The 13,580-nt window shown below is 37.7% G+C and overlaps 1 protein-coding gene across 2 annotated transcripts in view; it reads right to left on the reverse strand.

Annotated features, from left to right (window-relative positions):
• Positions 1-13,580, reverse strand: part of SEL1L (SEL1L ERAD E3 ligase adaptor subunit) — a 63,623-nt gene that overhangs the window by 16,696 nt on the left and 33,347 nt on the right. For both annotated transcript variants that reach the window (XM_021099584.1, XM_021099585.1), the window contains exons 9-14: positions 12,409-12,490; positions 11,356-11,510; positions 7,520-7,576; positions 5,039-5,107; positions 3,026-3,103; positions 207-269 (exon numbers count right to left, since the gene is read on the reverse strand). In XM_021099584.1, the coding sequence (XP_020955243.1) occupies positions 207-269; positions 3,026-3,103; positions 5,039-5,107; positions 7,520-7,576; positions 11,356-11,510; positions 12,409-12,490 (504 nt within the window). The remainder of the gene's footprint in view (positions 1-206; positions 270-3,025; positions 3,104-5,038; positions 5,108-7,519; positions 7,577-11,355; positions 11,511-12,408; positions 12,491-13,580) is intronic.

The following is a 13,580-nucleotide window of genomic DNA, read 5'->3' on the forward strand; positions in this document are numbered from 1 at the left end:
CTTGCTCAAGGGGTTAAGGATCCGGTGTTGCCGTGAGCTGTGGTGTAGGTTGCAGACGCGGCTCAGATCCCGCGTTGCTGTGGCTCTGGCGTAGGCCAGCAGCTACAGCTCCAATTCTACCCCTAGCCTGGGAACCTCCATATGCCGCGGGAGCGGCTCAAGAAAAAAAGGCAAAAAGACAAAAACAAAAAAACAAAAAAACTTACAACTTGAACTCCCCTCCCATAGAGGTAAGCCATTCCGAGCCCACTCTGTCCAACAGGGTTTCCCTGCCAACCAGAGACAAAATGAAAGGATTCATTAAAAATTAGGCAAGAATAAATGGCTGCAAAAGAAATAATTTCCAAGCATATTCAAAACATATCTTAACACTTTTCAATTCAAAATGAAAGTTTCCCCTTCCTATCAGACTAAACATGATACTGATTTTTAGAAAGTTGATTTTCAGTAATTTGCTAAAAAAGAGTAACAAGTAAATTTACTTAGAATTAAGTTTTGGTGACCTACCTTGTGACTATCTGTTTCATAAATTTGCGATATAAAACATGACTATTTACTCTTTACTATTTATTCTCTACTACTTACTCTTTTCAAAATTAAAAGTATGTTATTTTTTGGGGAGGGTAGTTTTTCATTGGTAACCCCACCCCAATAAAGATGCTGCCACCATGGGGCTGAATCAACAAATTAATATTTGGATCAGGAGGTAAGGATATGCTTAGACTCTGGGAGTGTTGTGGAGCAAAGATAATCATTGTTTTGAGACCTAAAAGAGAAAAACCTAGTATTCACCTAAACTCACAGAGACAGAGGCGTCTTTTAAGAAATGTGTCACAGTGCTCCTTTGGGAAACACTCAACTGGCATTTGGGACTACGGTGGCATGTACTAGCTGACAAAGAGATTAAGGGTCCACACTGGAGACAGAGGATCTTGAATATTCATATGTAGCTTTCTCTGGGACAAAGAAAGTCTAACTTATGTATTGTAATTATCAAAACTATCCAGTTACATAAGCTTTAAACCTCAAGTTGCAATGTAAATAGGATAAACTATATACTCCTAATTCCATTACTAAAATCATTATTTCCCTCATCAGGAAATGTCTCAGTGAAACTGATACAGAGACTTAATATTCAATAATCTCACCTCTTAAATGAAAGCAGTATCTATATATTTTTACTTTATTGGAGTATAGTTGATTCACAACATTGTGTTAGTTTCAGGTGTACAGCAAAGTGAATCAGCCTCACATATATACATATCCACTCTTTTTCAGATTCCTTTTCCATCTAGGTTATCACAGAATACTGAGCAGAGTTTCTTGTGCTACACAGTAGGTCCCTATTGGTAATTCTATATATAGCAGTATGTATATGTCAATCCCAAACTCCCAGTTTATCCCTTGCCCCCACATTTCCCCCTTGGCAACCATAAGTTTGACTTTGAGATCTGTGAGTCTGCTTCTACTCTGTAAATAAGTTCATTTGTATCATCTTAAAAAATTTAATTTCACATAAAAGAGATATCATATTTGTCTTCCTCTGTCTTACTCCATTTAGTATGACAATCTCTAGGTCCATCCGTGTTGCTGTAAATGGCATTATTTCATTTTTTATGGCTAATATTCCATTGTGTGTGTGTGTATGTGTGTATATATATATATATATATATATATATATATATATATATATATATACATCTTCTTTAACTACTCTTTTGTCAGTGGATATTTAGGGTATGTCTGTGTCTTGGGGATTGTACATAGCGCTTCAGTGAACAGTGGGGTGCATGTATCTTTTTGAATTATGGCTTTTTTTCCTGGATATATGCCCAGGAGTGTGATTGCTAGATCATATGGTAGTTCTATATTTAGGCTTTTTTTCTTTTCTTTTTTTTTTTTTGCTTTTTAGGGCTGCACCTGTGACATATGGAAGTTCCCAGGCTAGGGGTTGAATCAGAGCTGCAGCTGCCAGCCTATGCTACAGCCATAGCAATGCCAGACTCTGAGCCACATCTGCGACCTACACCACAGCTTGCAGCAAAGCCGGATCCTTAACCCCCCTGAGCCGAGGCCAAGGATTGAATCCACAACCTCATGGATACTAGTCAGGTTCTTAGCCTACTGAGCCACAATGGGAACTCCTTATATTTAGTTTTTTAAGGAATTTCCATACTGTTCTCTATAGTGGTTATACCAATTTATATTCCCATCCACAGTTTGGGAGGGTTCCCTTTTCTCCACATTCTCGCCAGCATTTATTGTTTGTAGACTTTTTGATGATGGTGATTTTGACCAGTGTGAGATGATACTTGATTGTGTTTTGAGTTGCATTTCTCTAATAACTAGTGATACTGAGCCCTTTTCATGTGCTCTTTGGCCACTTGTCTGTCTTCTTTGGAGAAATGTCTATTTAGATCTGCCCATTCTTTTGACTGGGTTTTTTGATATTGAGCTGCATGACCTGTTTGTATATTTTGGATATTAATCCCTTGCTGGTTGCTTTATTTGCGAATATTCTCCCATCCTGTGAGTTGTCTTTTCATTTTGTTTATGGTTTCCTTTGCTGTGCAAAAGCTTTCAAGTTTAATTAGGTCCCATTTATTTTTGTTTTTATTTCCATTACTCTAGGAGGTCCATCAAAAAAGACATTGCTGCGACTTAGGTCCAAGAGTGTTCTGCCTATGTTTTCCTCTAAGAGTTTTGTAGTATCTGACCTTACATTTAGGTCTTTAATCCATTTTGAGTTTACTTTTGTGTATGGTGTTATAGAATGCTCTAATTTTATTCTTTTATTGGTAGCTGTCCAGTTTTCCCAGCACCACCTATTGAAGAGACTGTCTTTTCTCCACCGTATACTCTTGATATATTGCTTTTTATTGAGAAGGCTTTTTCTAGTCAATTCATCCACATGAATCATATTTACAAAAGCAATTTCAATAATTTATGGTAAAAGTTAATTATGATTAATCCTTTAATAAAATAAATGGTACACATTTCAATACACTGAGTCATGAAGTCTTACCATGTCAGCAGCTTTTTTAAAGTAGTGAAGAGCTGTTTCATTACTCTGAGGTACAATATCACTTCCCTCTGAATACATCTGGAAAACAGACCCCAATTTCAGTATTAGCTGTAATCTTTCCAGGTACATTTTTTTCCCTATTTCATCTCATTTTGTGATTTGTTAGATTTCATGAAATCGTTCAACAAAGTTTAAAATTTCTCACAGGATATTTTAGACTTGAAAGCAAAACCCTAGAAGTACACATTTTAATATTATATATTCTGTGTCATAGCAAATTTACAACTTCTCTATAAACATGAATATATAAAATCAGTTCATTGATCAATCTCAGGAGAAGAAACTTAACCTCAAGACAAATCTTTCTTCTCACTCTGTCCCAGGGCCCTCAAATGGTTAATTAGTTGCTTGGGATCAGCTATTAAATGAGGAAAAGGAGAGCCAACAGCAATGTCCATTTTCCTTTCTCTTCTACCACTGCTTTCCCCCACATGGTAAGTTTTTAAATTCAGGAAAAGATATAGATAAAAGGTTATTTTATTTGTTTTGTTTGTTTTTCAGCCAAGCCCGTGGCATGTGGAAGTCCCTGGGCCAGAGATCGAACCTGCACCACAAGTTATGACCTGTGCCACAGCTGCAGCAATGCCAGATCCTTAACCTGCTGTGCCACAAAGGAACTTCCTAAAAGGTTATTTTAAATGGTTTCAATCATTAAACAATTATAGAATATTAGGTATGGGACCTGATAAAAGGGCCTAGAGAAAGGAAAACAGAATGACCAGTAGTACTGTTTTGATCCATATACATATTAAGGAAATATATATATTTTGCTTTTTAGAGTCACACCTGTGGCTTATGGAAGTTCCCAGGCTAGGGACTGGAGGTGCAGCTGCCAGCCTATGCCACAGCCAGAGCAACAGGGGATCCAAGCCATGCCTATGACCTGCACCACAGTTCACAGAAATGCTGGTTCCTTACTGAAGAGATTAACACTGAACAAGGCCAGGGATCAAACCCGTATCCTCATGGATAGTAGCCAGGTTCATTACCACTGAGTCATGATGGGAACTCCAGGAAATCTTTTTTTCAAGTAGGGAAAACTAATAATTCAGAGCAAGAACTGAGAAGACTGGAATGAAAATTTCTTAAATGCTAACAAAAATAGACAGATGATACCAACTTCTACACTGTAATAGTTAGAATATCTAAATATAAAGTTCTCAGGCCCCAACTGACTAGTTGTAATCATGTGGCAAAGGATTATATTCTTCTCTTTGTAAAAACTTTTTTGAGATATAGTCTAATCGAGCCTCCTAAACTTAGGACTTAGTTACAGGTGAAAATACCCATTGGTTTACATTGTGTTAGTTTTCAAAATGATGAAAAAGGAAGTTTTGAGATAATGCCAGGACACATGGAATCTATTAAGTCTGTAGACTTAAACATCTCCTTGCTTGAGAAAAGAACTGCACTGAGAAGTGGGTGATAGCTGTCATAATGGGGACAATTAGAAGGTCTGCAGACAAATTTCAACTCAGCATGAAAGTGAACAGGCAATTATGCCAGACTTAGCAAAAAAACCACACAGCATAAACTCCTTACTGTGTGTGATACATAAAACATTAAGAGTGCAGATAGAGTTAATTTCAATGGAGAATTAACATACTGATAAGCAAATGCTATGTTACCTTTAAGTTTCCTAAGAAAATGCCTCAGAATAGATCTTTTTTTTTTTTTTTTTTTTTTCTTTTTTGGCTGCACCTGTGGCATGTGGAAGTTCCTGGGCCAGAGATCTAACATGTGCCACAGCAGTGACCCGAGCTGCTGCAGTGACAATGCCAGATCCTTAACCCATTGTGCCACAAGGGAACTCCCAGAATAGCACTTATATTAAGTGCTTGCATTGGAAATTTTTTTTCCAGCTTATTTTTGGTAAATCGTAGATGATGAATACAATACAGTGTGTCTGCTTACCATGCAAACACATCTTGCTATTATACAATATCACAGTACCTTTCCCAAGAAGGCCATGGCATGGGAATTGCCAGCATTCGCTGCTAAGTTGAAGTAGTCAAATGCTCTCTGTGAGAAAGGAATTTATGAAAATAATTAGTTATTAATAGAATCTGTGGCTTTTAATAAAAATACTTTACGAACATTAAAAAAAAATCTTGCTATACTGAAGTATCTCGGTTTAAGTAAATGGTAAGACATCTGTTGGTTGCCCAAAGTACCCACCCCACTTCCCTCTCATATCTAATTACACTAAGTAAGTCCTATTAGTTTTGCCACCAAATACATCTTGAATTCATCTATTATCCTCCATTCTCACAATTCTAGTCTAAGCTGAATTATCTCTCAGCAGAGCTCCTGGAATGTGTCCCTTTCTGATTTCTCTGCTTTTATTCTTGGGGTCATCCAAAGCGACTCTTCTTAAATCTCAACACCCTGGTCCTTCTAGCCACTGGAAGTAAGTGTTGCAGGGACCACAATGACGTGATTAGACACTGTCTATCTGACTTCTGTTTGATCTTGCTCTCTGCACTCTAGGTATACCAGCTATGTTCCTTCCTGCCTCAGGACCTATATACATGCTTTTTGGCCTGGAATGATCTGACCTCCAAGGTTCAACTAAAATGTCACACACATCTCTTCAGGGACAAGTATGCCCTCCCACTCTTTAACTTGTCATTGGACTCTTTAATTCTCCATTGTAACAATCACAATTTATTATGTATTTGTTGGTGTGATCATTTTAAAAAATACCTAATGATTCTATAAACTTGAAGTTCTGCAAAGGTAAGGAAGAAAGGTTCAGCACTGTATCCTGAATGCCTTGCAGTGAATGCAACAGGTGGTACCCAAATAATGGCTGAATTAATGCAATTATGTATTGGGAGCTCCTTTTCTTCTATGAAAATTTATCATTGTGTAGTCAGCATACACGAAGAATGTCCCAAAACTGGTGTAAAAAGTATGCAGCAAATTCTTAACCAGAATTCTGTTCTCTCACCTGACATTTTATTAACCAGTTCATTTGATGCTTCACTGGCCCAATGATATACAAATGTTATGACCTAGAGATACTGAAAGTTATCTAATGACCTATAGATATGAATACTGTTTGAATAATAATTTTTTAAAAAAGTACCAACATTTGGTATTGTTTTAGTGATGTGTATTTTGTTACAATCTAATTATTAAAGCTGATGCACTATGGTGTATGAAATAACCTTAATTAGAATGCTTAACTGGCATGGTAGAAAAGCAGAGTTACATTAGTCTGAAAACATTTATGGAGGACTTACTACATGTTGGGCACTGTCAGGTGCTGGGAATAAAGGAAACAAAGCAGACAGAGTCCATGCTCTTTTGGACTTTATATTCTAGCAGGGGAAACAATTACATAATTAACTACTTTACAGTAGATTAGGGCTGTAGGAACACAGATTTTCAGAAATCAAGAATTGGTGGTACAGGACCGAATCTTAGAGTCGGGTAGTAATCAGGGGAGACATGAGGGGGGACATGAGGGGGAAAGGTACTGGGGTTGAGTTCAGGAGGATGAGTAGGAATGGCTATGTGGAGAAAGGAGGTGGGATAGTAATATTCACTCCAGACAGAAGGACTAGGCTTCCACAAGTCCTGAAACAGGGACGTTCTTAAAATTTCCAAAGACCTGAGAAAAGGTCTGTGTGCCTGTGACTCAAAAAGCAAGAGGCTGGTGAGGTAAACAGAGACTGTCAAAAGGCCACAGAGGTCATGTTAAAGGTTTTGGTTTTCAAGCTACTGGAAATCACAGACCACTCGAAAGAGTTAAGCAAGGGACTGCATGATCAGATGTCGTTTACAAAGACAGACTGTTGCTTAGGAAATGCAAGCAGGAAATTATTCACACAAGTGATAGGTGTGCTGACAGAAAGAAGGGAAGAGGTGAGTGAATACACTGGACAAAAAGCAGACAAAGTTGGTAGCTGGACATAGACCTGACTGCTAGAGTTGTACACTCCTGGTTTTTCATAAATTTTCCTCAGTATTATGAAATATTTTCCAATAGGAATTGTAAGACATACTTCTATCACACACCTGGAGAAAAACAAGACATCATTTCTGCATTTTTGGTACTGAGAACTAGGTTTTAGAATAAAACCTTTCCCATCACTATGAGATATGATCACATTTTTATTCTTCAGTTTCCTCAGGGATTAGATCTTGACAGCTCATTTGTGATCTTTGTCTTAGCAACAAAATTTGATATTGTTACTAACTTATTTAGCTAGAAACATATCTGTAGTTCCAATTCATCCCCTAGCCTGGGAATCTCCATATGCCGCAGGTTCAGCCCTAAAAAAAGGCAAAAAAAAAAAAAAAAAAAAAAAAAAAAAAAAAAAGAGAGAGAGAGAGAGAAAAAGAAAAAGAAAAAAAGGAAATATATCTAGAGCATCATTTCTTGGTATAATACGAAATACAAAGCACTAAGGATAGGAAAGTTACCTGGTGATTTTGCTCTACTCCACGCCCTCCATGCAGATGCAGCTGTCCCAGGCCAACCTGAAAATTAACAAAAAGGAGGCAAAAGTATATGGTAGCATCTAGCATGTAATTAAATTAGACCAACAAGAAACCATTTATTTGATCACAAAAAGGTTTCTGTTCATAATACAAAAAATTAAGCATTTAGTCTTCATTCCTTAAGATACTACTCTAGTTTAACCTAGAGTTTTTTAACAACTAAAAATATCTTTTTTTTTAGACACACCCAAGGTATATAAAAGTTCCCAGGTCAGGGATCGAACTCACATCACATCAGTGACAATGCTGGATCTTTTACCTGCTGAGCCACCAGGGAACTCCTAAAGATATTTCTTTTTAGTTGCAAAGCATTCTTCTGACAGAGGTAAAATAAAAGCATTTCTATACAAACTAAAGAACAGTTCAAGTCTTTTGAACTAAAGGATGTTCTTTAGGAAAGGGGAAAATTACCCTGGGAAGCTTGGCAGTGCAGTAAGAAATAAAGAACAACAGAAAGGTAAATGTGTGAGTAAATCTAAATTGTACGGATTATATAACAGAATAACTTCTTGTTTGAAAATATAAACTTAAACCAAAAGAGGGTGAGAAAGGAGAGAAAAGGGAACATGGAAAAGCAAAATAAAAGCAAGTAAGATAGAAAATTAAAATCCAAATACCATTAATTACTCTAATCAAAAGACTGTCAGTGAGTTTCTATTGGGGCTCAGTGAGTTAAGGACCTGACATTGTCTCTGTAAAGATGTGGGTTCAATCCCCCTTGGTATCCATGGTTTAAGGCTCAGTGGGTTAAGGATCCAGCATTGCCACAAGCTGCAGTATAGGTTGCAGGTGTAGCTCAGATCCAGTGTTGCTGTGTCTGTGAGGTAGGCCTGCAGCTGCAGCTCCGATTTGACCCCTAGCCTAGACTCTTCGTATGCTACAAGTACAGCCAAAAAAAAAAGTCAGAATGGTTAAGAAAATGAACAAAACTAGAGATATGATACTTACAAAAGATGAACCTTAAAACGTTAGAAGGTTGCAAGTATGAGATAACCAAAAGAAAGTAACACAGCTAAGCCACAAAATATAATGGAAAGCAAAAAACATTTCTGGATATAAATGAGGACATTTCATGATACAAAAGTTAGTTCAACAAGAAGATAACAACATTAAATCTGTATGGACTCAACGTATCTTAAAATATATAAGTCAAAATGAACAAAACTAAAAGGAGAAAGAGACAAACCCACAGAGTGGAAAATTCCAACAGTATTGTCTCAGCATTGGATAGAAAAAGTAAATTCAGTAGGGATTCAAAAGATTTAAACAATGGGACTAAGAAACATGACTCAGTTGACACATATAGAACACTACACCCAATGACTGTAGAAATTCATATTCTTTTTAGCATACAGAATGTTTGTCCAAACTGACAAGTGATGGGCCATAAAGCAAGTCTCAAGAAAACTCAAGCAATTGAAATCATACAGAACATATTCTGACTAAAATCAACAACAACAAAGATAAGTAGAAAATTTCCCACACACAGTTGTCCCCTGGTATCCATGGGGGATTGGTCCAGGACTCCCATAGATACCAATATCCACAGATGCTCAAGTCCTTTATATAAAATGATACAGTGCATGAATATAATCTATGTACAACTTCTCGTGTACTTCATATCATTTCTAGATTACTTATGATACTTAATGTAAATGCATGTTAATAGTTGTAAATACTATGTTAATAGTCGCTAGTGTGTGACAAACTAAGCAATTCACTTCTCAATTACACATGGATCAAGAAAAAAAAACCCAATAAAAATTAGAGCTAAATAGAATGAAAATACAATAGTAGGAGAAATCAGATATCAAGTTCTGTAAAGCTATGAAAATTTGAGATAGTATTTGCATAAGACATGTACAAGGAAATACATAGAGCATTATTTGCAACTGCCCAAATCTGGGACAAATAAAATGGATAAATAAATTACAGTAGTTTCATACAATGAAATACTATATAGCAATGCAACTGAATGAATTATAACTATGTAGGAACACATGGATTGATTTAGGAAACGTAATGCTGAGCAAAATGCTGTATTTTTTTACATAAGATTCAAAAACAGGCCAAATCAATCCACAGAGTTAGAAGCCAGTTCAGTGGGTTACCTAAGGTTAAAAGGAAAGAGTTAGTGATGAAAAGTTCCCAGGAGGGGCTTCTGGGATGTTAGTTATGCCTTAAGAGGCTCCCTTTCTGATAATGCATCAAGCTGTACATTTCAGTTTTGTGTACTCCCCTGTATTCATGTCATGATAAGTAAAAAGAAAAAAAAAAAAAAAGAGAAAATGACATACCATACTATACTTTTTGTAACTTGAGATTTTCATTCAATATACTGAAATAGCTTTCTACATTAGTGTTAAGCAGTACTCTACATAATTTTTAGTGATTGCACAGAATTTTTATATTGGAGTGTCATATTTGAGCTAAATAATTCCCTACTGTTAAGAATGTAGATTGTTTTGAGTTTTAACTGTCTCATATAAAGAAAGATGTCTAATCAGAAGAGACGATTTTATTACAATTTCCATGAGCTAAGATTTGGCTTAAGTTGATTTTCATTTTTGTTTTTTTAAAGATTCCCTTCAATTAGTTTTAAGTTATTTATTGCTCATTACTATATATTTCTAAATCAGAAAGAACTGTACACTTAACAGAAAAAAGGACAGAGGTTGAAACTTTTTGTTTTATTTTATTTATTTATTTTTGTCTTTTTAGGGCTGTACCTGAGGCATGAGGAAGTTCCCAGGCTAAGGGTTGAATTGGAGCTGCAGATGCTGGCCTACACCACAGCCACAGCAAAGCCAGATCCCAGCTGCATCTGAGACCTACATCACAGCTCCGGGCAATGCCAGATCCTTAACCTACTGAACAAGGTCAAGGATCAAACCCCCATCCTCATGGATGCTAGTCGGGTTCGGGTTCGTTACTGCTGAGCCACAATGGGAACTCCCAAGCTCTTTATTTTAGAATCAAGACAACCCAGGAAACAACAGATTATACATGTTACTTTGATATATATCATACAGCTTACATTAAACAAGCTTACTTCTGACCTTGACCTTAAGAAAATTATTGTCTAAGATAAGCAAAGGAAACATGAATAGTAAACAGCTGTGAAGAGCACCTGAAATTCCAAATGTTCCAGAGACTGTTTAGAGGAGGTGACAGCTTCTGTCCTTGGTGATTCACGTGAGAGCCTCCATCACCACTGTGATGCCGCTCCATTTAAGCAGCAGTTTTCTATTTCTTTTTCTTTCTTTTTTTTTAGGGGGGGGAGGGTCTGCTTCCACAGCATATGGAAGTTTCCAGCTAGGGGTTGAACTGGAGCTGCAGCTGCTGGCCTATACCACAGCCACAGTAACACCAGATCTGAGCCACGTCTGAGACCTACACCACAGCTCACACCAACACTGGCTCCTTAATCTACTGAGCAAGGCTAGGGATCAAACCTGCATCCTCATGGATATAGTCAGGTTCATTATTTGCTGAGCCACAATGGGAACTCCCTAAGCAACAGTTTTCAACTTTGGTGCACAGTAAAGTCATCCAGCCTGCTTTTAAGGAACCATCAATGCCTGGAATCTATCCTATAGATGAATCCAAATGGAGGGTCCTGAGAGTGTGGGACTAATCCGTAGCTAGTAAGGGCTCTGTGAAAAACGTTACTTATAGATGTTAAGTGCTTGGCCCTATAGACTGTACTATACAAGGCAGTAAGTAAGTAAACATCCACGAGATGTTTAAACACATACCTGTGCTTGTACATCACCTTTTTCAGCTAAGAACTGGTAATACTGAATTAAATCTTCTTCGAGCATTCCACTGTTCATTCCTGGATTTTCTACTTCGTCAGGCAGCCGTATTCTCTGTACTACTGAGCCTCCTGTCAGCGAGATATCACTAGCAACTGAAAACAGGGACAAAGTAATAATGGGGAAGAAAGTCAGAGGGATGGTCCCACAGAGAGAAGTTCAATTCCAGCTGCCAAACACTGCTGACAGACACTACGTTAAAGGACATTATTTCTATAGTGGGCTATATAGTACAAAATCATAATCCACTGTTTTTTTCCCCCACATAATATTAAGAAGTGGAACCCAAAGCAAATTTTTTTCTTTTTGTCTATTTAGGGCCACACCCGTGGCACGTGGAGGTTCCCAGGCTAGGGGGTGAGTCTGAGCTATGGCTGCCAGCCTGCGCCACAGCCACAGCCATGCCAGATCTGAGCCATGTCTGTGACCTACACATAGCTCACGGCAACGCTGGATCTTTAACTCACTGAGCAAGGCCAGGGATTGACCCTGCCTGTGCCCTTGTGGATATAGGGCGTGTTGGTTACTGCTGAGCCACAACGGGAACTCCCAAAATGTACTTCTTAAATCAACTAGTGTAAAGATGATTCCACTTGAGAGAGCCAGTCACAGTATTTCAAGTAGTACAATAAAAACAGATCTATTTAAAATTAATTGTTTTTGGAGTTCCCATGGTGGCGCAGCAGAAACGAATCCGATTAGGAACCATGAGGTTGCGGGTTTGATCACTGGCCTCGCTCAGTGGGTTAAGGACCCGGCATTGCCATGAACTGTGGTGTAGGTCACAGACACGGCTCAGATCTGGTGTTGCTGTGGCTCTGGCATAGGCCAGCAGCTGTAGCTCCGATAAGACCCCTAGCCTGGGAACCTCCATATGCAGCAGGTGTGGCCTTAAAAAGACAAAAAAAAAAAGACATAAAATTAATTTCGGTTTTGGGGTTTTTTTTTTAGGTTTTTTTCTTTGGGTAAGGTGAAAGGCAAGAAAATAAATACCATGATTGGCAACAAGACGATAATGAGTCAGTGCGGATTCACAGCTCTGGAGGACTCCGATGCCAGCCCAGTATCGGTAACCCTGTAACACAACTTCAAGTGAGAAGAGGGCAGTTTCACACAGGTCAGTGGTGTTCTTATGGGAACAAATAAAACCAACCATACACAGAATGTAATTTTGCTATCCTTGATCCAAGTACACGACCACCTCGTGTACCCTGAGTTTTAACGTTCTGGGGTAATTTATTCAGCAACTTCAACAACTCGACTACAGCTAAGAACTAGGAAATTAATAAAGTTCAGAGAGCAATCAAAATAGATGCTATCAACTTTATGTATGCCGTGTGTGTTTACTTATAAGAGAAAATTATTTAGGTTCTTGCTTAAAATAGATTCTAATCTTACTTTAAATACAATTTTAACAAAAATAGGTTAATCTTCCAAAGAAGCTCTTAAGCAACAAATTAGCAAAATAAGGAGGACAAGAGACAACTAGAAACAGGCACAGTAATGCCAGCAATAAATGACTTCAGAATAAGGGGGAATATAGCTAATTATAAAAAGCAGAGAACAGAAAGCACAGCTTTCTGAAATCATTTAGCACAGACTCAACTTTACCGACTCAACCAATACTGAGGTAATGACTCTACAACATGTATAAGACTCATTTTTCTTATACCTTAGCCACTATTTAAGAAGACTTGTAAGTATTTTTTAAAAGATTTCTGTCAAAATATTTCATATGTCTTAAAAATTCACCTAAAAGGAACTTTTCAATTACTATTTAAGGAATAAACGTTCTTGGAGGTCAAACAAGTGAAAAAACTTCAAAATTAGTGAGGAATGTTTCCGAAAGTTAGAACAACACCCTTTTTCACTTGCTGAAACCCTTCAGTGGTTTACCTCTGCAACAGAACAAAGTCCAAGCTCCTTGGCATGACATAGGGCTGTTTACACGGTTCCCGTCTACACGTCCTGTTGACGAACTACCTGACATTCTATTCTCCAACCATTTTAATTGCTTCTTTCCTCACAAGGATCTCCCTAAATCCCTCTCCATCCAAGGCCAGTGTGGTCAGGTGCCTTTTCTGTGATGCTGTGACATTCTCATGCTGTACTCTAACAATCTCCTTAACGCTTGTCTACCTTTCTAGATTAAAAGCTTGTTGTAG

The sequence above is a fragment of the Sus scrofa genome, chromosome 7 (genome assembly GCF_000003025.6).
Source record: "Sus scrofa isolate TJ Tabasco breed Duroc chromosome 7, Sscrofa11.1, whole genome shotgun sequence".
In the NCBI taxonomy this organism is placed as follows: domain Eukaryota; kingdom Metazoa; phylum Chordata; class Mammalia; order Artiodactyla; family Suidae; genus Sus; species Sus scrofa.